The sequence below is a fragment of the Larimichthys crocea genome, chromosome IV (genome assembly GCF_000972845.2).
Source record: "Larimichthys crocea isolate SSNF chromosome IV, L_crocea_2.0, whole genome shotgun sequence".
In the NCBI taxonomy this organism is placed as follows: Eukaryota; Metazoa; Chordata; class Actinopteri; family Sciaenidae; genus Larimichthys; species Larimichthys crocea.
In genome coordinates this window covers 4491347-4512678 of record NC_040014.1, presented here as the reverse complement: position 1 = coordinate 4512678, position 21332 = coordinate 4491347, and the positions used below count along the sequence as shown (strand labels likewise).

At 40.1% G+C, this 21332-nt stretch overlaps 2 protein-coding genes across 7 annotated transcripts in view; one reads left to right on the top strand and one right to left on the bottom strand.

Annotated features, from left to right (window-relative positions):
- Positions 1-28: 28 nt before the first annotated feature.
- ssna1 (Sjogren syndrome nuclear autoantigen 1) lies at positions 29-3136 on the bottom strand. Its single transcript, XM_010735833.3, has 3 exons — positions 2817-3136; positions 1475-1674; positions 29-275 (listed from the first exon to the last, which is right to left on the bottom strand). Exons 1-3 carry the CDS (start codon positions 2866-2868, stop codon positions 183-185), a joined length of 345 nt encoding a protein of 114 aa, XP_010734135.2. The 5' UTR covers positions 2869-3136; the 3' UTR covers positions 29-182.
- Positions 3137-5033: 1897 nt separating this feature from the next.
- Positions 5034-21332, top strand: part of ehmt1b (euchromatic histone-lysine N-methyltransferase 1b) — a 32415-nt gene continuing 16116 nt past the window's right edge. For 2 of the 6 annotated variants that reach the window (XM_019272860.2, XM_019272859.2), the window contains exon 1: positions 20077-20187. In XM_019272860.2, the coding sequence (XP_019128405.2) occupies positions 20164-20187 (24 nt within the window). In that variant the 5' untranslated portion in view covers positions 20077-20163. Of the gene's footprint in view, positions 5142-9305; positions 9326-11332; positions 11395-20076; positions 20188-21332 lie in introns of those variants that run through there. The other 4 variants (XM_027278613.1, XM_027278614.1, XM_019272862.2 and 1 more) reach the window with 4 other exon arrangements.

Below are 21332 nucleotides of genomic sequence, written 5' to 3'. Positions count from 1 at the left end.
ATGTTTTGTCAAAGAGGGTGAGTCATGGGAGTGATAAGAAACATTTATTAGAGTAAAGAACTTACATTTAATCAATAAAATATATTACAATTGGTCCAGAGTGGAGTATAAACCTTGTTAAGTGCGGATGTCGAGTGTGGCGTTGTGGTCAAAACAAAGAGTTCAGTGAGCTTTCTTTGCCATTAGTGCTCCTTCCTCCGAGGCTCTGTGGCTTTACTGAGGTTTCCTGCCTCCTGCTTCAGGACGCTCAGGAGAGACTGTGAACTCTCCAAGATCTATAGGTGGAAAAACAAAAGAGACAGCACATTAGATATTGTTCAGGTACATGTAGAAGAAGAAAAAAACATTACCTAGAACACGTGGTGGTAGTCTGCTGTATGCTGTAGAAGTCATTTTTTTTAAAAAGGGCCAAGCTCTGCAGACTGTCTTGTTGTTTTTTAATAAGAGCAGCTTTGGAGGCTTTGTTTGCAGTGATTAGGCGAGTGCTCAGGGAGTTCAGCATCAATAATGGGGATGTGTTTGTGCGAGATGAAGCTGCTGCACAAAGACAACATGCCGGTGCGTCACAGAGGAGAAATAATGGGGTGCCTCTAACACATGGTGAGGTTGCATGAGTTTTCTACTGGACGCTCACTATTCTCATCCACTATTGTTATTATATGTTAAATGGACCTATGTCAGGCTGAATGTGAGTGGGTGTGCCATCAGGTGGGCAACCTCTCAGTAACTGGCATTCACAAACTATTTTCTTCATTATCAATTCATCTTCTGATTATTTTCTTTCTAAATAAACCAGTTTGTCAGAGTCCAAGATCTTTAAATAACTTGTTTCGTCCGACTTAAAGAGTGAAAACTTCAAACACGTTCAATTTGCAATAATATGAAAGAATGGAAGGCAGAAAATTCATATTTGAGAGGCTGAAAGCAGCAATTATCCTGTGTTGCTGCTTGAAAATGACATAAACAAGTAATCCATTATCAAAATAGTTAACTATTTCTTTATTTGTCTGTTGACTTATCAATTAATTAATTAATCGTTGCAGCTCTACAAACATTCAGACAAGCATCCTGGACTACCTCACGTTAGCAAGCAAGCACAGACGTCTATCATCACAACATGCACCAACCAGCTATCAACGTGTTCATGCTGCCAGAACCAGCTCCATGCAGCCTGAAATATCAAACTTACCAAACAAGCTGAATATCAATATCAAGCCTATCAAAACTGCTGCGATGGGTTAAGTTCAGACACTCAGTTCAAAGGTTTTAAATGTGTTTGAGTAACAGTTATTTAGTTCTGTGATTTTATAGCAAAGTTACAGCTGACAGGTGTCGTCTGGTGAGGAATTATTCAACGAAGCTTGTTGAACGTGCCGTTTTTTTGTCTTAAAGCTGAACGTAAAACAATCTTTGGATGTAATCGAGAGCAAAGATGACAAACGGAATATCTGAGGACAGTCAGGAGGACACACACCTTGGTGTATGCAGCCTCGGTCTCTGCAATGGTGCGGTCGAAAGTGGCGCGCGCAGAGATTCTTTGCGCCAGGCTCTCGTTGACTCTGCTCAGCTTCTCCGAGAGGACTCGGATGTCGTGCTGCAGGCGATCCTTCTCCTCTTCCTCCTGCTTGATCTGACGGTTCAGCTCCTCCCGCTTGGAGCACAGGTCCTCGATACCTGAAGGAGACAAGAAGGTTTAACTACACCGGAGGCTCCCTGGATCAGCTTGACGAGGTTATTACTATTACAAAAAATTTGGATAATGGGATGATCATTGAGTTACTTAAGTTACCAAAATATGAGAAGTCATTTGTTTTCTTATTTTAAATATCAGTGTAATATAATAATTCTGGTTTTAGACAGAAGATGTTACCTTGTCCTCTAGGAACAATTTGTTATAAAAATTAGGATTATACTGGGGTGCAGATGTTTTAACTCTTATAGAGACTGTGTGTGTGTTCTGTTTTTTGCATGTCTCGTCCACTTCCCTTATCTGGCATGTGTTTACTGAAGCTGGCATGGACAGATAATTATAAAAATAGTACAAGGACAAGACAGACAGGTTAGGGGAGTACTATTTGGATATGAAACATAATGCTCATTACTGAGCAGAAAACCAAAATAAGGAAATTATCAGTGGGGAGGTGTCCGAGATAGCCCATTTTAAGAAAAATGTATAAGAACCAGCTGTCAGAGCTCCTCAGGGAGCCTTTTCTCTGTAAACCTTTTTGTGTGTTGCACTGTTAAATGCTCCTTCTTGTACAAGAATAATAAATTCAACTTTGATACTTTGAATCCAGTCCTCCTTATATTGGATATTAAATGAAAAGTACAGTTAGTCTCTTAGAATGTACAGTAACATTACTTATGAAGGCAAAATAAGAACAAAAAAGCAAACAACAGATGAATTTTATAGCAAAAAAAGAAGAAAAAAAGCATTCTTGGACGGATGTTTAACTACATTTTCAAACATTTCTGCCCAGTCTAGTTTAAAGCAAAAACAAAGCAGACTTCAGGTCAGTATCAGGTGCTCTACAGCACATGTTCACAGGGTGACAGCATAATCTGTGCCTTAATCAGCTTGTACAGCAGCTACTGTCCTGTTTGCTGGGAGGTCAAACACGCAGACAGTACAGACAGGTGTCCTCCTGTCACACCCTGAACATACTTGGAAACAGAATAAGTATGTTTGGAGCCAGAGTTAACTTACAAAACCTACAACTCGAGTATATTTGTGAGAGAACAAACTAAAGCCACACTATTCACAGCGACTGCTAACTCAGCAAAGTGAACATGGATAAGAGCAATAAGTGACTCACACTTGACCAGCTCATTGTTGTAGGTCTGCAGAGCGGCAGCTTGTTGTGTCATGTTGGCTTGTGGATAACGTCGTGAAGGCGGACCGTGAACGCAGCTTCAGATAGCTCACACCCTACAGCTGGGTTAGTTTGTCATCTGCCTCGCTGAGCAGGGCACAGAGTGAGCGCGGATAGAAGAGTCCTTCATGAGAAAAGGCTTTCAGAGGAAGGGCTCGTACATGGCGGGTTTCCCGGACAACTGAACCGAAGATACTACCGGATACTTCACGGACCTACCGACGGCTCGGGATTCTTCTTCGTCTTCTGCGTTGAGGTGCTTCACGGCGGATTCGCTGCGTCTGCGCCCCCTTCTGGTCATCCTCCAAACATCCACCTGACAAGTAATTGGACATGCACGTCCACTCGCAGACAAAACCCGCACACACACAGACAAACGGTTCGCCCAGGGCGCAAATGTGGCCAGGACCGGCGCTGGACATAGTAAATGTTTCACGCAACTCAAAACACCTTCTGAGTGCTTTAAATGACAGTTACAAAACTACCACCTGATCTCCTGATAGGTCTGGTCTGGTTATAGTCTGCGAGTAGTGATGGAAGAACTATTCACACACTTAAAGGTCCAGTGTGTGAGATTTATGGAGCTTTATTTACAGAATATGGCAGAAATGTAATATAATATTCAGAAATGTGATTGAATTAGTGTGCAATCACCTGAAAATAAGTGTTTTTGTTAGGTTTGAATTATTCTTTTATATCTACAGATGCCATGGGTCCCCTTTCACAGAGTCTGCCATGTTTAACCACCGTTTCTACAGAAACACACAAACACTGGTTTTGGATTGGGTGTTTCCTGTGTTACGTGCCACCACCTTCCGTTAGATGAGGAAGGACAAAGATTATGCATTAGGCAATTATACCATTAGATGCCACGAAATCTTTTTCGGTTAACATAAAGACGCATTTGAACCTTTTAGGTTCAATAACTGCTGGTGCTCTGTAGATGAGACACAAAATGTTACTTTCTGAATGATCTTGTGAAAGACAAGTGCAAAAGTGATACGTTTTAAACTAAATGTTAACAGACTTTGCATTACTCATAATAAGTCATGTTGAATGAACATGATCTTAAGATTTGTATCAACTTCAAGTTTAACGTATTACATACAAGATGTGAAAGAAAGGAAGAACTGGTTTTTAAATTTGTTCATGCCTGATTGACTTAGATTTGGTTAGATTGTCATTTAAAAAAAAGATAATTGTGACAATTAAAATAAAATTGTTACAGAACATTTGTAAGTAACTTTTATTGTTTGTTTTTTTTTAATGTTAGTATTGGCCCAGGGCCATCACATTGTCAAATCTGGTCCTCTTTAAAAAAATGACACCAGGTTAACTGCAGTAGATCTGAACTTTTATTAGTACATTCAGTTTAATAAAGCAGATTTAAACAAGACATATGTAAGTCACCATGGAAACTTACCCACCAGACTAGCCTGGTTCATGTCAGGGTAGCTGCAAGTTAGTGTGAGTGTTATAGTGAAATTCAGCTGGAAATATAACAATATTTTCATTATTACCTGAATTATTGTTTTAATCACTTCAAACACATTACTTTGTCTGTTTGGTTCATAACCCACAATTCAGCAGTGTTATGGGTGTAATACTTTAACCTCAAAGAATACATGTGAAAATGATTGTAGTAAAACAGAAGTGAAAGGGAAAAAGTGTGTCCTTTGTGCAGAGAAGCCCAGAAAGCGTCTACATTCATCTGCCTCTTAGCAGACAGCTTGACCTGCCATAGCAGGAACAGCTCGGGTGTTACTAACAACATAATGATGTTCTATTCATGTGTTCAATTTAATCCGTTTATTTGTCACATATAATCACTCAGGTACAATCATAGTGAAATGACATGACAGTGAGCCAGCATATGCCGAATACACAACCTCGAAACTGATGCAGCTAAATAAAATCAACCTTTTTCACAGCAGCCATTTTGACATGAAACAGTAACAGGTGTCGCCAATGATACAAATTAAGGCTCCATTCCATTCAGGTCAGTTAAGGTCAGGGTGCTGCTCTGGTGTATGTTAGCACATCTCTGCTGCAATAAATGGAACAGAACCTTAACCTCAACTATAGTTTATATAATACATTTTACTGCTTTTCAAAAGATGCAACATCACAGAGAACAAATATGTGACAGACAGAAAATAACTTAATAACTTAATAACAAAACTAATCGCACAGCTGTATAATGTATTTATTTATGAATATTTTTCTGTAATAAGTGAATTTCTCTAGTGTGGGATCGACATAAACATGGTAAGCATTGCAATTACATATGATGTTGCTGTTGTTGTACTGATAACTCTGAATTGGGCAAACCTCATCAACACAGAGTTTTCATTCATATGTCACAATATAAGTGTTAGGATGTATTTGTATTTAGCTGTATGTGACAACTCAGTTTTGCTTAGTGTGGTGTTGGCAACATGGTGACAAAAATGTGGCAAGATGGCTTCCTATTGAACAACACCAAGTAAAGCATGTTCTGTTGAAGTCTCTTCCTTTTCTAACTGCTGAGAAAATACTCTTAATCATCACTAAGAACCCCATAATTCGAAACACTCTCTCTCTCTCTCTGCATGATGTGAAACTCATGCTGCCATAGGTTTAAACCTCTCATAAAACTTCCCTATGTGATAATCCCAATATTTCCCATCAGATAAGAATATTAAGAAATTGGGTTATTGGGCATAAAACAGTTAAAGAGATTTATTTCTAAGGTACCTTTTCAAACTTTAAACAAATGACTCCCAAATCATAACTTCTTTAAATACTTTCAGATTAGACACTGGAACCGCAATAACTGTTCGGACTTACCTCATATCCCACCAGAATCCCTGTTTGGAAAACTATTTAATGTGTGAAACATCAAACACTAGTAAGGGGTTAAGATCAGTTTGACATTCACACATCTGGCAGGAATGTTGGGGGAGGCCCAAGACAGATATAATGGTGTTGTTCCTGAAACCCTAGGATGAGTAAATAACAGGATCAGAAGGGGACCCTCAATGCTGATTAAAGAGACAATGAAGGATGTCCAGACGAAGGGAAAGGGTTTCCAGATGTGGAGTTTGTCAAACACATATTAGGGCTGTATCTTTCTGTGTTGAATGACATTCTCTGTGTTCTCCTCAACACTGGTATTATCATTTATCACTTAACTATTAGGCACTCATCCTAATGATAATAATAGGAAATAAAATAGCATCTTATAAATAATAACATTGTCAGTTTCTCCCATTCATGTAGTGGCCCTATATGTTTAAAAATACCCTTTGTCTGTTGCTCAATTTAAAAATGAACTGTTTATAATTGACTATATATATACTGACTATATATATATATATATATATATATATATTTTTTTTTTTTTTTTACCATGAAGTCTGCTGAGCTGGTATTATACTTAATCATGCAGAGCGTGGCTCTGAAGCTACTCTCTCAAGTACTTAATGAATGTTGCTATATTTTCCCATAGATTCCAAGTCATTTGGCACTCATAGGCGTGCATATGGGTGTGTCGCTGCTATTATCACATCTCCAGCATCTATCAGATTCCTGTATATTTAGTCTTGCTTTTTTTACATGGGGTCCAGTAACTCTTCTAAGTATTGGCTGTACTTCCTTTAATATCATGTATCAGGACCCAACAACACATCTCAATAGCTCACTCCCCTTCTTCGATCTCAACTCTTAAGCCAACATGTTCGAGATTTCTGAAACGATTAAAGGAACACAAATGTGAACGTCTACAATTTCATGGCAACTGGACAAATGGCATCTGTTGGGGACAATTATGTGAACAGCTGCCTAATGGACCTTATGGTAAAACTGCTGTTTTTAAGGTTATGGGTGGACTTATAATAATCATCATATAATATCAACATTCATGTTTTTAGTATATATTTCAGGAGGCGGCATCACACCTGCTAAAATGAATTGTGGATCTACAGAGATTTTAATCATGGAATCTATTCCATTTTAACACAAATCCACTATGAACTTTTTACATAGTCAAAATGTGGACTTTTCTCCACTTCTTTCTACACATTACTTCCAGCACTTATGCTGCAGAGTAATCATATTTAGTCAATTTATTTGAATAATACATCTAATAAAAAAAAGATAGAAATAATCTGCCTCTGTCAGGCATATTCTCTCTATAATAATAGTTTATTATTCTTTCTCCAATTTTTGCATTGCTACAATTTGTTTGTTTTTATCATTCGGAAATTGTTACTTTTATCAGTTACATTTTTACCTAATGGAAAAATGTTTAATGTCATTTTTAATTTTTTTAATTACAGCAGAGGTATTCACCCCGTAGCTGAGAGAGAGACGGAGCAGGACCCCCCTACTACATATACTGTATAAAATTGTGCTGCGTATTAAACTGAGACTACAATAACATGTAGGTGTAGGGTTGTGGACCCTCTGCTAGAGACCCAGGAATTAAAATAAGTTAAAGGTGCAATTCTTTAGTATGAAAAGTATGAATTATGCAAAAAGTTATTTTTTCATGCTGTATTTATATACTGCTATTGGATTATCATTACTGATAAACTGCCCATCAATCTTGCACAATATTCAAGTTCTAGTTTCAGTTGAGTCCAGCGATATATATATTTTTTGTTTTTCTGAAGTAACTTCCTCCTTTAAAACCAAAGTGTGGTTGCACTGAACTACATGACTATTTGAGCATCACAAATATAGTACAACACTTATCTTGGGGGGGTTGCTTGCTGTTTTGACTGTTAAGTATGATATCAAGTGAAACTGCTACACTTAAAGTAAATGATATGGCCTGATTTGATCCCAGCGTGTTGTTACGCTGGAAATAATAGTGCAAAATGATCACATTGAAACGGGAGATATACTGTCTCTCTAGCATCACAACAATTATAAACAGTAAAAAAGTATACGGCATAAAAGTAAGTGGTCTTGAATAGGATCCTTTTTTCTACCTCGGTCTTGACTCTGTCTCTCTTACCACTCTTTGGATTCAGACTTGTCTTTGTCTTGACTAGTCCTGATCTTGGACTTGTCGTGGACTCAAACAAAGGTGGCCATGACTACAGCACTGCCTGCTGAAGATGATTAGGGTTACCCTAACTTAAATACAAAATGTTACTTGCTAATGAAAAGAAATCTCTATGGGAGCTATTTGGTGTGCTGATCTATCTGATTAATATAATAACTATCTTGTGTAACTAAGTTATAGATTATGTTGGTGGTTCAATTTATAACATTGCATAATATTTTATAAGCTCATAATGTGTTTTTATATGCAATCTGCTGCAGCCATTCACACAATAACTAACCCACGTGTATCAAACTGTAAGTCATGATCAAAACAAGGTATTATATAACTTGCGCATGTGAAGATCCTCCTCTTCCAGCCACACGTGACTATGTTGCTACGCCTGGTCTTCCTTTCTTCTCTGTTGTTGTGGTGCTATGATCTTGTTGCTATCTGACAAATCAGGACTTCCCTGAGGTGTGTTCCTTTCTGGATTTGTATTCTGACCCAGGTGTCATCCACATAGCTGAACCAGTGACCAGGTGCTTTTCCCTGTAAGAAGTTCATGACTCTGCTCTCCTATTTCTCCATGTAGAGGTTACCCCAATGGGAGACAATGGTGAAATACTGGTGAGCAACTGTGCTTCTGTCTGTAGAGGCCAGTTATATTTGAAAGAGGTAGTAATAAGGCAGAGGCTGGTTCTGTTGCCTGTTGGTGGTTGTGATGTAGCTGCCTTTTCCTTAAAGCAACGTTGTGTAGAAATGTGTATATTTGCAATTTAGAGCCCCCAGTTTCATAGTGAAATACCACTGTCCTAAATATAGACAGCTGTGCATTTGTTATGGTTATATTACTTGAAAAAAAAACTTCTTTGCTAACATTAAGCATTTCAGCAAGTAGCCCAACTTGGCATCTTTCTTTCGGCACAAGTCAGTCCTCTTGTTTGTCAGGCTTCTTGCTTGGTCACTCTCTCCTTTTCTCTCCTCCATCAGCATCCTCTTCACCTCTAAATTAAATTAAATTACCCATTTGCATGACACCAGCTCTGCCTCTCCGTCAGCATTCACCTGGGCACCCTGGGCCTGAAAACCTCTTCTTCCCGCAGGTCCAAAACATCTGTAGTATAAACACTAACACTCCCCTGATACTCTGAGCTCGCAATCAGCTAACAGCAGCTATAGTCCACCAGGAAACTCTGTAAATCACAGAAGAACATCAGAGGGAAAACCAGAAAACATTTTCTACATTTTCATGAAAATAGGTGTTAGTTGGTGGTGTGTGACTTAATCCTTCCTATGTTCTTCTTGCAGGTGATCGTACTGAGCATAAAGTTCCATAACAGAATTTATTTCACAGTAGAAAAGTTACACACTATTGCTTCAAGCTCTTGAACCCTACACTTGGAGTGTCTTCCCCAGGGTAAGCACATATATAGATATATATGAGATATAGTGAATGATCAATGATTTTGTCCTTCACAGGCCACTGCAGGCAGTCTATATGACCTTTTTCCTCTAGCTGTGTTTGTGGTTCATATGTATTACTATCACAAGGTAATGTGATAACATTGGTACGATAGTCAGCTGATAGAAGGACTGTGCTGCTTCCTTAATCAGCCAGTAAGATAGTGATATTCTGGTCTTTTCTGAGAAATGCAATTGTTTGCCTTTAATGCTATTGTTTTAGTCCTACTATTACTAGTCCCTAGCCCCTTCTCCAATTGGCCAGGTTCTTCACCTACTTGTCCAGAATATCAAACTAGACAACGCTTGATGTGTTGGGATAATTGTGTCTTACCTTCTCCAGGTTCTACACTGGGCAGATGTGATGCAAGTTTCAACCTTCTGCACCAATGGTGAAATGGACCTGTCTTATTTTGGTCTTCATGATTTGGACCTCTTAGTTACAGTGAAGGGCAATCTAAATGTGGTTGTAATATTTAAGAAAATAGTGTGCCTCCGGTTTGTGGCAACATTTTGGGAAAGAAACTTCTTTTTAAACATGACAATGCCCCTGTACACAAAGCCATACAGCTCTATAAAGAACTGGTTTTCCTTGTTTGGTGTGGAGAAGCCTGACTATCTTGCATAGAGGCCTGGCCTTATCGCCCAACATCAGTGACTGACCTCACTAATTCTCTGGTGGCTGAACAAGAAAAGATCCTTGCAGCCAGATTTCTAAATCTCGGGTGTAATTTTCAGGTGTCCACATACACTTGACCTTAAGTGTATACAATACAACCGCATTTTTAAGAAGTTGGGACAGTTGCAACAAAATACTATAAAACCTGTGAAGTACTAAAAGAAAACACCTGGTGGAACGTCACACAATAATGAGCTTAGAGTTTCTAAAGTGAAGATCCTTAAGAAAAGTCGTCCGGGCTAGAGATGAGAGGGACCATTCGGCTTGTTCAAAAGCCAGCATCCATCATGGCATGGGTAACCTGCACATTTGTGAAGGCACCATCAATCCTGAACAATATATATAAAGGGTAACATGCTGCAGAGTAAGAACGTCTTGTTCAGGGATGGCCTTGCTCATTTCAGCAAAACAATACCAAAGCACTTTCTGTAGGTATTCCAACAGCATGGCTCCATAATGAAAGAGTCTGGCTGCTAAACTGGCCTGCCTGCATTCCTGACTTGTTGCCCATTTAAGATCTCTGTAGCATTATGAAACATAGAAAACATAGAATAGAGAAAACATTTCACTTTCAATATTAGAGCAAAGACTCGTCAGTTCACAGACGCTTAAAGAGTGCTGGTGAAAGAAGAGGTGATGTACAGAGTGGCAAACATGACGCTGCCTCAACTTTAGTGTTGCTGACATCAAATTCAAAATGGGGATGTACTTCACTACTCCAAAAACAATAACATTTCTGCTTCAACATTTGATAAGTTGATAACATTTCATGTTTTGTTTCTATTTACATTTTACACAGCGGTGTCAACTTTTTTGGAAATGGTGTACATTCACAACATTGTCCGATTTCCTGCCATTGTTGACCAAAATGACAGAAAAAGCACATTTCAGAGCATCAGTTCTTTGATTTAGAAGATCTGTTAGTCAAATTGGTTTGGTCTGTTCCAATCCAAGGTTTTGAATTTGGTGGTGGGACGACAGTTGTGTTTGCATTTGGACAATGGATTTCACCTTTAACTCTGCAAAAGGAGACTGTGGGACCTTTATGTGTTAGATGTCTCTTTGACAGGAAGTATGATTGCTGTGGTCAGACTCATTTATTGGGCTGTGTTCTGCACTTTCTAAGGCCATTCATTGCTTTGATACCAGAGAGCACACCTCTCTGTGATCTTAACACCCAGGGGTTAATGTTATTCTATTCTTAATATGATGAATATTATTGACAGCGTTATTGACAATCATAGCTCCCAGGTGTGGTATTACGCCGTCTGCAAATCAATAAATGTGACGTAATCCCGGGTGGGCGGAGTTTACGTCCAGGCACCATGGCTTCGGTTGGACCCGAGGTGAGTGTGTGAGCCGTGTCTACACCGAGCTTGTTTTACTTTCACACTGTTTTCCGGGCTTTGGAAAACGTGTTGCGCGCCGGCAGCAACAAACAGCCGCTTGTAAACGGGCGAATAGTCGGTGTCGGTGTGTGGTTTAGTCGTAAATTGCCCGCTGCCAGCACAAGACTCTCTTTGCTTTTGTGCTGGACCGGAGGGCAATTGAATGTGCAGGAAGATGCTGCACCCCGGAACATGAATGATGCGTCCGGGCGCGTTGTGGGCTCAGCTCCGGAGTTTGGTCATACATGGTCCTGGCTCACGTCACTGTCCTGCTTCTGTCCATTCTTAGCGGTTCAAAATAAACTGCGGACGCATTGTGCATGCGGGTTTAGTCGGTATCATTCACGCTTTGAGCCGTATTGTCTGTGACCGGCTTACTGCTGCCTCGTTTTTTCCCCCACTGATGTTTAGCTAGCTGCTAGCAGCCGTGCTAGTTAGCAGACTGTGCACACTTTGTCAAATCCACACAAAAGCTGACTGCTGGGCTTAACATGCTCTCTGAACCAGAGAGGCTCGTCTCTGCGTGGTTTGAAACCAACACCACACACTGAGGGCCGGTCACTGTGTGAAGTCTGTTAGCTACGTGGTAATTGATGCAGTCAGATGAAGGCAGCACTGGCAGTGCCTCCACCAGCCTCCCACTGTAAACATATGGCGCCAGCTCTTGAACCGGCTTTCATGCTCGATGTGTTATTACGTTTTTCACGTTTAACTTTTACTAGGAATTGTCGCTCGTCTTTGTCGGGCTACCTGCAGTTACTGCCACAGCTTTCAGTCGGTAGAAAGCAGTCCCACTGCTGCCTGTAACAAGTTGCATTGTTGTTTTTTACGGAGGCTCCATCAGCAGAGATGGACTGATTGAACGGGTCGCTTGGCTACTCTGTCACTGAAGTGTACAAATGTACCAGACATTGAGTCTTTGTTTCTTTTTTTTTTCTCTCCTCTCTGTGTTAGATAGGATCCAGTGTTGTTCGGCAGAGGTCGCTCCAGCAGCGTCACATCAGCACAGAGCGTGTTGAAGTAAAGAAAGGTGTGGGGCACTGAGCTGTGAAACCACTTCCGTTTGTAACTTTGTCTTGTGTGACATGTGGATACATTTCAGACATGGATACAGGGTTACATTAAAGGGTCAGATCAGCCTTTAATCAGTACAAACCTACATGTGATCATTTCTCTGTAGCGGCTGGCCATGCGTTTAGTTTAATCTGTCAGTGCTGATGATCTGCTTCTCCTCCAACACAATGGAGGTGGATGGATTTTATATTGTGCTCAACACTTGAACTTCCATCATCAGTTTTTCACTGACTACCAAAATCAGAAGTTAAAATGTGCGTCAGTGTTTATTTATTTCTCTGTTCGGGAATACCCAAGAGGTGGAACACGTTACTTCCAGTTTGGCAGCCGTCGTTTAACTTCATTTGCATTGTTCAGACAGATAGCAGTTTGCTGCCCAAAAGCTGTTTGGAAAGGCACTAACAGCAAATAAAAGCTCAGCGCCAGCCCTAATGTTCAAGGATGCCCCACCACACAGATGATATGATTTTCCATGCCAGTAATTATCATATTTGAACAGCGAAGGGTTTAGATTTCAGCTCGTGGTGACGTAGTGTTGGCTACAGTGGAGCTCTGCGTTACATTATACAGGTGTTTCTAATTTCCTGGTCACTCTGCGTACAGTGTCTATGTATGGGTTTCATTCAGCATTCAGGTTGTGTGTGCATTCAGACAGGAGACACGGCAACAAAGATGTCTGGTTGAATGTCAAGCAGTGCTTTGGGCTCCTGTAGTTAAAGTACACTGTTGAGGTGAAATGGCCACTGTTGGTCTTGTGAAAGACCCAGCTAATGTATTGTCCTCTCAGGCGTCTTCCCTAGATTTGTATGGGTGTGATAGTGCATTCATATGACTGCGTAACAAACAGAATATCTCTAATATTTTGTGATGATTGAAAGCAAATTCTCACAGAAGTCCTGCATCAAGTGTGAGTGATATGATGCAGTTTGCTTGATCAAAAGAGGTCTGGAGGCGGTGATCAGTTCTCATAAGAATCACAATTCATCCTTCTATGATTCTGAATTAATTCAGATGCACAGTGTACTGCATGCACTCACCACACTTATCAAGAGTTCATTTTTAATGAAGGCAAATATTTCTGTGCAACCTGTCCACACTGCACTCCTACAAATGTTTTTTTTTTTTTTTGTCATTGAAATCAGTTATCTAGTTAACTGTATGTTAGGTATTATTTCATAATGCAGTCCAGTGGATTGAAAGAATAGAGTGAATAGGTAGACAGTGCATCATTGCCTCAAGTCAAGTAAACATGCAAAAACAGTTTGAAGGAGTAAATTAGAATAAGAGATGTCCCAAGCTGATTCGGACATATTTAAATATATATTTAAATAAGATTCAGACCTGATCTGTTGTCCCTTTCTTTCTTCTGAGCGAAGAGCGGTATATAATAAAGAAATAGGTAGCAGCTTCTCATTTTCAGTTGGCACAGGCCGTTGCTTTTACTTGTTAAAATGAACGGTGCGGGTAACATCAGCTGTCGCTAATTAACATTAGCTCTGTGAGTAACTTGATGACAGGCCAAAATGAAACTTAGCTGTTGTCTAGTTAAAGTCCTTACTGCAAGCTGGTGCTTGTACTCAACCAACGTATTTGTGAGGAATGAACCTCCTCTCTGTAACTATCAAGTTGTTTTTTTTGTTTGTAGCTCCAACAACTGCAACAGAGCGACATATCTTCTCCTCAGCTGATCGCATCCCGCCAAATAAGAAAACCACATTCTATCCATAGTCCAGTATGATGCGCCCTGTCATATTTGCGATAAAAACATATAATTTTTAATATAATAATGGAAATGTTTCAACTTGACGTAATGTCACACGGTTTAGCTCAGCGACAGCAAGCGTGGCTGAAAGCAAAAATAACTATAACAATTGCTCTCAACGAGGGATTCAACACATTGTAGGTTTTGCTGCTATGATTATAGTAGCATAATTAAAATGTGTGAAAGTGAAAAGAATGAAGCTGAGATCATGCATTATTTTATGCATGTGTCCTTGAGTGGATTACATGCTGTTTTAGTGAAATTTGAGTAAAATGACATACCCTACTACTGGCTCAGTGGTGGAGGACTTCAAAAGGGAGTGACAGGTTGCATGGAAGTGGTTTGGTTTCAAAAGACGATATGTCCAACAAGCTACTATAATATGTAAGATGAAAACAGTATCAACAAAGGGATTAGTAAAACAATATTACCACCTCAAACAGTAGACACTTCCTGCGATAAGAGGTCAACAGTTATTGCCTGTTCCAAACATGAAATATTTTGCAATATTCTGTCATTGTCAAGAATATAATGACCATGACCAAGACAGTGAAGTCACACTGGATTAAAGGTCTAAAACTGCAGTTAGTTCCTAGAAGAAGCAGCATTCATCACAACCCTAAATGTGAAAGGAATATTCATACCAAATTTTGCCAGTAGTTGCTGGATAGGGTTGGGGCCTCATTACAAATCCATTGCAAGAAATGGCACATTATAATCTACTTTTATTCATGCAAAAATGTATTCCAATATTAATTTGAAGCTAATGCAATGTTTCAGTTGTGTATTTACCCAGTCTATGTTCTTTTTCTCATGAACACTTCTCCTTTTGAGTCCTTGACACTAAGAATTACTACTATTTAGGCTATGCTCCTAACTCTCTCATAATCCAACAATGGATAAAGTTGTGGAGCTGAAGTTGGCTAAATGAAGCCTGTTTGCTGAAACCAGCCACCTCTGACTATATTACCTTAATTACTTAATTACCTTAATTGCATGTTATTCTAAACCTTAAATTAAACAGGTGAGTTGCAAACAAATTCACACTCAGTACAGTTGTCATGAACAGGGAAATTAGCTATAGAGACCAGGCTATAAACAGGTCTGTTTCTGCTGTAAAGTTGGATTTTAATATGAGAGCTTATGTGACTGAGCCTCAAGTGGCCATTTTTTACCCAACGAACAAACGTGATGTCAGGTTGGATCACGTCAATGATTGAGGTGAAATGAAGTAGGCAGTCTGATGGTATCAAGCCTCAATTACCAGTGTCGAGTGACTGTTTTGGTAACAAAACAAACAACCAGTTTAGTATTAAGTAAAATGATAAGAAAAAGAAAAGGAAACGACAAAATAAAGAGCTGTATTTTGGTGCAAAGTTATGACAATTCATCCTCAGGGAATGTTGAATATCACATGGCAATCCAGTTAACAGATGTCAGGACCACCTTAGGTGGTGCTTCTGGAAAGGTCAGGAGATCAGGCTTCATCCACTGTGGGCCAATGAGTAACCACGATATTATACCAGACAAAGTATCATGGTTCCGGGGATTATCGCGATACTGCTGCCTTTTTTTATTATTATTATTATTTTATGAACTGCAATGTATTTGTACAAGTTATTAATTACTTATAATGTTGTCTGCTGCATGATAAACATAACACTGGTGAAGTAAGAATTGGACTGAAACAAGTTTGAAACAACAAGTTTGTTTTTTTAAGCAAAATTAGTGAGGCCACTGACGCCGCAGCAGTCTCACCACTCGGGCCTGGTGCTTCTGCCATGGTGAGTGTGTTGTCTCGTGTTTGACTGTAAGCCGTGTGCGTCTGGGCGAGACATAACTGGAGCAGCAATCAGCTATCAGAGGGGCGGACCCAGCGTGCGGAAACAGCCTATCATATCCCCAGATGTTACCATTAACAGGCAAACAGCCAATCATTCAGCAGCTGTGTAGTTCGTTTGCAGTAGTTACCATGTTGGTTTGTTAGGGAGTAGCATGCAGTGAGAAGCCGTGAGGAGAGGAGAGGCGGGCCGCTATGTAGCGAAAACTGGCACCGGTAGTATAGTAATCCACGGTAGTACCGTCGTGTAGAATTTGTAGTATAGTAGGAACCGTTACCATTTGGCACCGCAGGGTACCGTGTATACCGTGGGTATTGTGCAACTCTAATATCATGGCAATCCATCCAGTAGTTATTGATTTCAGGCTGGACCAAAGTGGTGGACTGACAGACTGACATTGCCATCCATAGAGCCATGCTGCTTACTTGGCTGAACAACTCTAGGAAAAGTGCAGGGCTGTTGGCATGGCTACAGAAAAGGGCTCGTCTGTCATCTGCTTCGCTTCACCATTTTGGCCTGTTGCCTTAAAATAAGATGTCTGGTCCGTCTCTTCATCCTCTGAGTTTAAATTTGATGATCATGATGCAATGCATCAACATTATTACAGTGCATATAGACATTAACTTTGAGGCCTGATAGAGACACAAACATTTATTATGCCATAGTTCACTTTTATCTTGAGTGGCCACTTGTGATCAGATCTTGCTCCCCAACTTGAAATGCAATAAACATTTCCTGTTGTGATATGAATCTTCCAGTTTCCGTTGAACCTAACGTTTCTTGTGTACTCTATTCATGTCTGTTGTGGTTTCTTCTCGTTTCACACTTATATACTAGTATAACACTGTTGGCTGTGAAAGAACATACTTCCACATAAACAGAGGATATCACTTGAGTTGGTGGTCTGTCAACATGGCCCATTCGCATACGCACTGCTAAAAGAATGTGGCTAGATCACCACAAATGTGTTCTTAGCAATCCGATCTCATTGTGTCCTCAGTGCATCTTGGGTACATTCACACCTGTAAAAGCCAAGATATGTTCTTATAGGGGGTTTTCATGATCAATTCAATCTGTGTATCATTTTCTAGATTAATTGATTGATTGGTCCGTAGGATGTCAGAAAATGGAGAGAAATGTTGATCACTGTTTCCAAATGACGTCCTCAAATGTCTAGTTTTGTCCACAACCAAAGTTGAAGTTGCAGAATGCATCCAGCTAAATACTCCTCACCTCACCCAAGCATAAAGGAGAAACTAAAGTGACTATGGAACTCTTGACGAACGCAATAGGTTCTTTGTAGAACCAGTTTTTGGTTTGTCCATTCTAGGCTACTGTAGAAGCATTGTGGTTTGACATGGCCGACTCCATGAAAGAGGACCCGATCCCTCTGGAGAAAGCTCATTGTAAGGTAGCGTAAACATAATGATCCTTATTTTCCACTAATTTTTACACTTTTTACTAAAAAATAGTTATGAATATTATATGCCAGTTCTGTCATTAGATCCCCTGAAATGTTACACACTGGACCTTAAACATTTGAGAAACTGAAATTAGAGAATTTGAGCTAGGGGTGGGCGATATATCGAATATACTCGATATATCGCGGCTTGTTCTACGTGAGATGTATGAAATGACTATATCGCGACCATCGAGTACACGTAAATGTTTTAAGCCGTTGGCATTTAATTCTCCGGAGTTTCGCCTGTCACTCACTCCTGGTGCTGCTCACAGCACGCAGCACACTGCCCCGCCCATCCAGAAAAATCCCCTGCGCGCATGCATACTTGTTGTATCAAGTGAGGAGAGACGTGAAGAGCCCGAGCGAGTTAATTGAAGATGGAGACGGACGACTTGGTTCCGAAGAAAAACAACTGCGGTCACGCCAGCCGTCTCTCGTTTTCGCGTGGTCACGTCAGCTGCTCCAATATTTTCAAGTGCGCCCTTATTGCGACTTTATGTCAAATACTTTGAGAAAACTGGGAAAGTCAGCACTAGCTTACTGCAGCGTGTGGACACTTCCGATTTTCAAAATAAGACGTGGGTGTTAAATTTATTAAAGGTTTATTTATAAAATATGAAGAATGGTTAAAATTTGATTTAAAAAAGTGTGTCTCATAAGCCAAGTATGATCCTGCACTGCTTCAGTGCTCATATGTACATTATGAAATATATTAAAAATTCATAAAAAATATGACAAGTGTTAAAATGCTATAAAAAGAGGTGTGTCTCATACAGCAAGTGTAAATCTACTGTTCTACATTGATTCTGAGCAATTGCAATGCTATCAAGGTGACATTATTATTTATTAGAAATAAACAATACAAAACAACAACATCAAAAATATCGAGATATATATCGTGTATCGCGATATAGCTTAAAAATATCGAGATATTGGTTACAGGCCATATCGTGCAGCCCTAATTTGAGCTTCTTTTTTTTTTTCTTAAAAATGACTGAAAAAGATGGATTATCAAAATAGTTGTTGATTAATTTAATAATTGTAAATGAACTAATCCAATATTCGACCATTCGTTGCAGAACTATTGCCACGTGTAAACAGGGCGGCCGTCATTGCCAGTCAGCAATAAGATCTTTTACTTTTTTGTTTATGGGCGTGTTTCTTTTGTGGCTTGTGGCCACTTTGTAGCTCAGTAACTGGTAAAACATAGGTGACTATGTCAAACCGTACTGTGAATGTTTCTGAACCTACTCCGTTGGCTTTTCACCTCTTGCGTATAGAGTATCTGTCTAGCTTTCTGGTATCGTTATTTGCAGCTCTGCCAAGATGGAGAGAAGAACTTATTTCCCTACATTTTTTTGTGCATTGAGTTCTGATATTTGATAAACCTGAGCCCTTATGTAAGGACAAGGATGTTTGTCATTGTTGGGGTGTGTAACAGGAGAAGTCACAAACATCTCTCCATCTACATTCCCACGTGTCTGCGATGTTCCCTATAGGACAAAATGCAACTGGCACAGTGACACGCCTTTATTATTCTGATGAGTTCATTGTTTTGTCATTGGCTTTTGACGAAGCAAGTTGGTCTACATTACTGTTAAGAATAGATCCTAACAAAAAACACATCAAGTACAAAGACCTGACAACAATAGAAAGCTTTGTAAAGATACATAATGCTAAGTTGGCCTTGTGCTTTTAGTTTCACTCTGTCTTTGCTGAGCACAAGCGAATGCTTGTGTTCATCTGTTGTGGTCCGTTTGTGGTTACTTTTGGTCTGTTACTTCATATCTCTGCCTCCATATCAGTTGCACTTTCTGGCGCTGTTTGGTTTTGCCGTCTTCACTGTCCCGAGGCTCAGTGGAGACAAAAGACCCTCCTGTTGAGGTTTGAATGTGGCCTGATGTCCCTGATTTGAAAACGTTTCACTCCCCAAGGCTCCGCACTGACATCCGGTTTGCTCTCAGGGCTTTTACACTTTTACCTCTACCATTCCACACCTCTCTTCTCCTGCTGGTGTTCTTGCGCACTGGCCTATGAAGGCTTTTTTTCCCTCAGCAGCAGCAACAAAAACATAGCAGTCATAATTGTAGAAGGAAGTAGCAGCAGTTTTACAACATGGAGACAATATGAAAAGAAAATGAATGATTGTTGCAGATTCTTTTCACAAACTACAGACATGCATATTAGCATGAAGTGAGGCATAAAGCTCATAGTAGGGTTTGTGCTATGCAGGATCTTTTAAATGTATTCCTCCAGTCTTATTTGGCACACGGTCTTTGTAAGGTGAGTCTCTACCCGTGCATATCTTGAGTGGCAACGAGGTCTTCCAGTTTAAAGAAATGGAGTGGTGTTACAGTTTGAACTGACTGAGCATGCTCTGTGGAGACCCTCTGAAGAGGAGGACCGACAGAGGGAGCCACCAGGTCACATGACCGACGAGGTGAATGTGCATGCGGGGAAAGAAAAGGAAAAGAGGAACAATCTGTTCGGCACATTCTTGCTCTCTCTCCCTCTCCTTCGCCCTCTCTCTCACTCACACACACACATTCTCCCTCACACACTCCCTCTCTGACGCCTTCTTCTTCTCAATGGAGGCCATGAGAAGAAAGCAGGTATGATGCTTCCTGGAGGCACACAAGGGGAAAGACATGTTAGCTTTCTACTCTTCACCCTTGGTTGGCTTTGAATGGTCTCAGGAGATGCATAGTGTTGCTCCTCGGGTCCTTTTAGCCACAGTAAAGTTAGAGTCAGCCGGTTTGGGCTCTTGTCTTCTCGATCAGATGGTTTCTCAGTTTGTGAGATACGCTTCTTGAGACAGCCGCTGCTGCAGCAACTGATTGCTCTTGATTCCTGAAATCGAGGACTTAATCTTGTGGAGCAATGTGTTTTTTTTGTTTGTTTTTTTTTTTTCTTTGGTAGCAGTGCTGCTTTATCAAAGAGATTTAAGTGTGTTGGACTCTGTTGTTGAAGAGAGCTCCTCATGGATTAGGACAGCAGCTCTATTTAGAACAATCACAGTCTGGGAAATATGATGTGACTCATGAAGTTGAAGGTCTGACCTCCTGAAGATTTGCAAACTACCAATAAGAGTTCTTTCTGTTTTTACATTTTCAGCTCCAACCTCCCTTTGTCACATCTTTGCTTTTATGCCTCCTTTATGTATCCCTCATGATCAGTATATAATGAGGTCCCTGGAGACGGGATGTATGTGCAGTGTAAGCTATGTGATCAGGACTGGAACAATAAGGGTGCAGAGGCTTCTTATCAAACCAAAGGATGCATGTTGGGCTGCGGCGTGAGCTTCCATGTCTACCAGCTCAGCTGCATGATCTTCTGAGCAGCTCTCTGGCTGAGGGTCAGACCTCGCATGTCTTGATCAGCCAGTTTGCATAGTGAGTCACAGGAAAGGTAAATGACTGGCTTATTCCTGGAGTTTATTTCAGATTTTATGCAAAGCAGCCTCAAATATTTAGTGAATATATTCTTTTTTTTTTTTTTTTTTTTTTTTTTTTTTCAGGTTGTTGGCGGCCGTTGTGATTGTGTGTACGAAAGCCTCCAGTTTATTTTTTTGTTTTGAGAAGAATTTTAAGCAGTTCTTTCGGCACATTTTTTCTCTGCAAGATTATGAGATAGGAAAACCAAAGATTGATAACTGATAAAATGATTCCTGCTGCACACAATTGAGTATTGTTCTCCAATCTTCAGACCTTTTATCATGTATTCAAGCGCAAAACAATCTGAAAAGGAGAAAATCACT

What these genes read in the sequence shown, in the direction of transcription:
- ssna1 (XM_010735833.3), bottom strand. Translation starts at nt 2,868, where the DNA reads ATGACACAACAAGCTGCCGCTCTGCAGACCTACAACAATGAGCTGGTC. An exon ending in CAACAATGAGCTGGTCAAGT is followed by an intron (nt 1,675 to 2,816) that starts GTGAGTCACTTA and finishes TGTCTCCTTCAG; the next exon opens with GTATCGAGGACCTGTGCTCC. An exon ending in CCGAGGCTGCATACACCAAG is followed by an intron (nt 276 to 1,474) that starts GTGTGTGTCCTC and finishes TTCCACCTATAG; the next exon opens with ATCTTGGAGAGTTCACAGTC.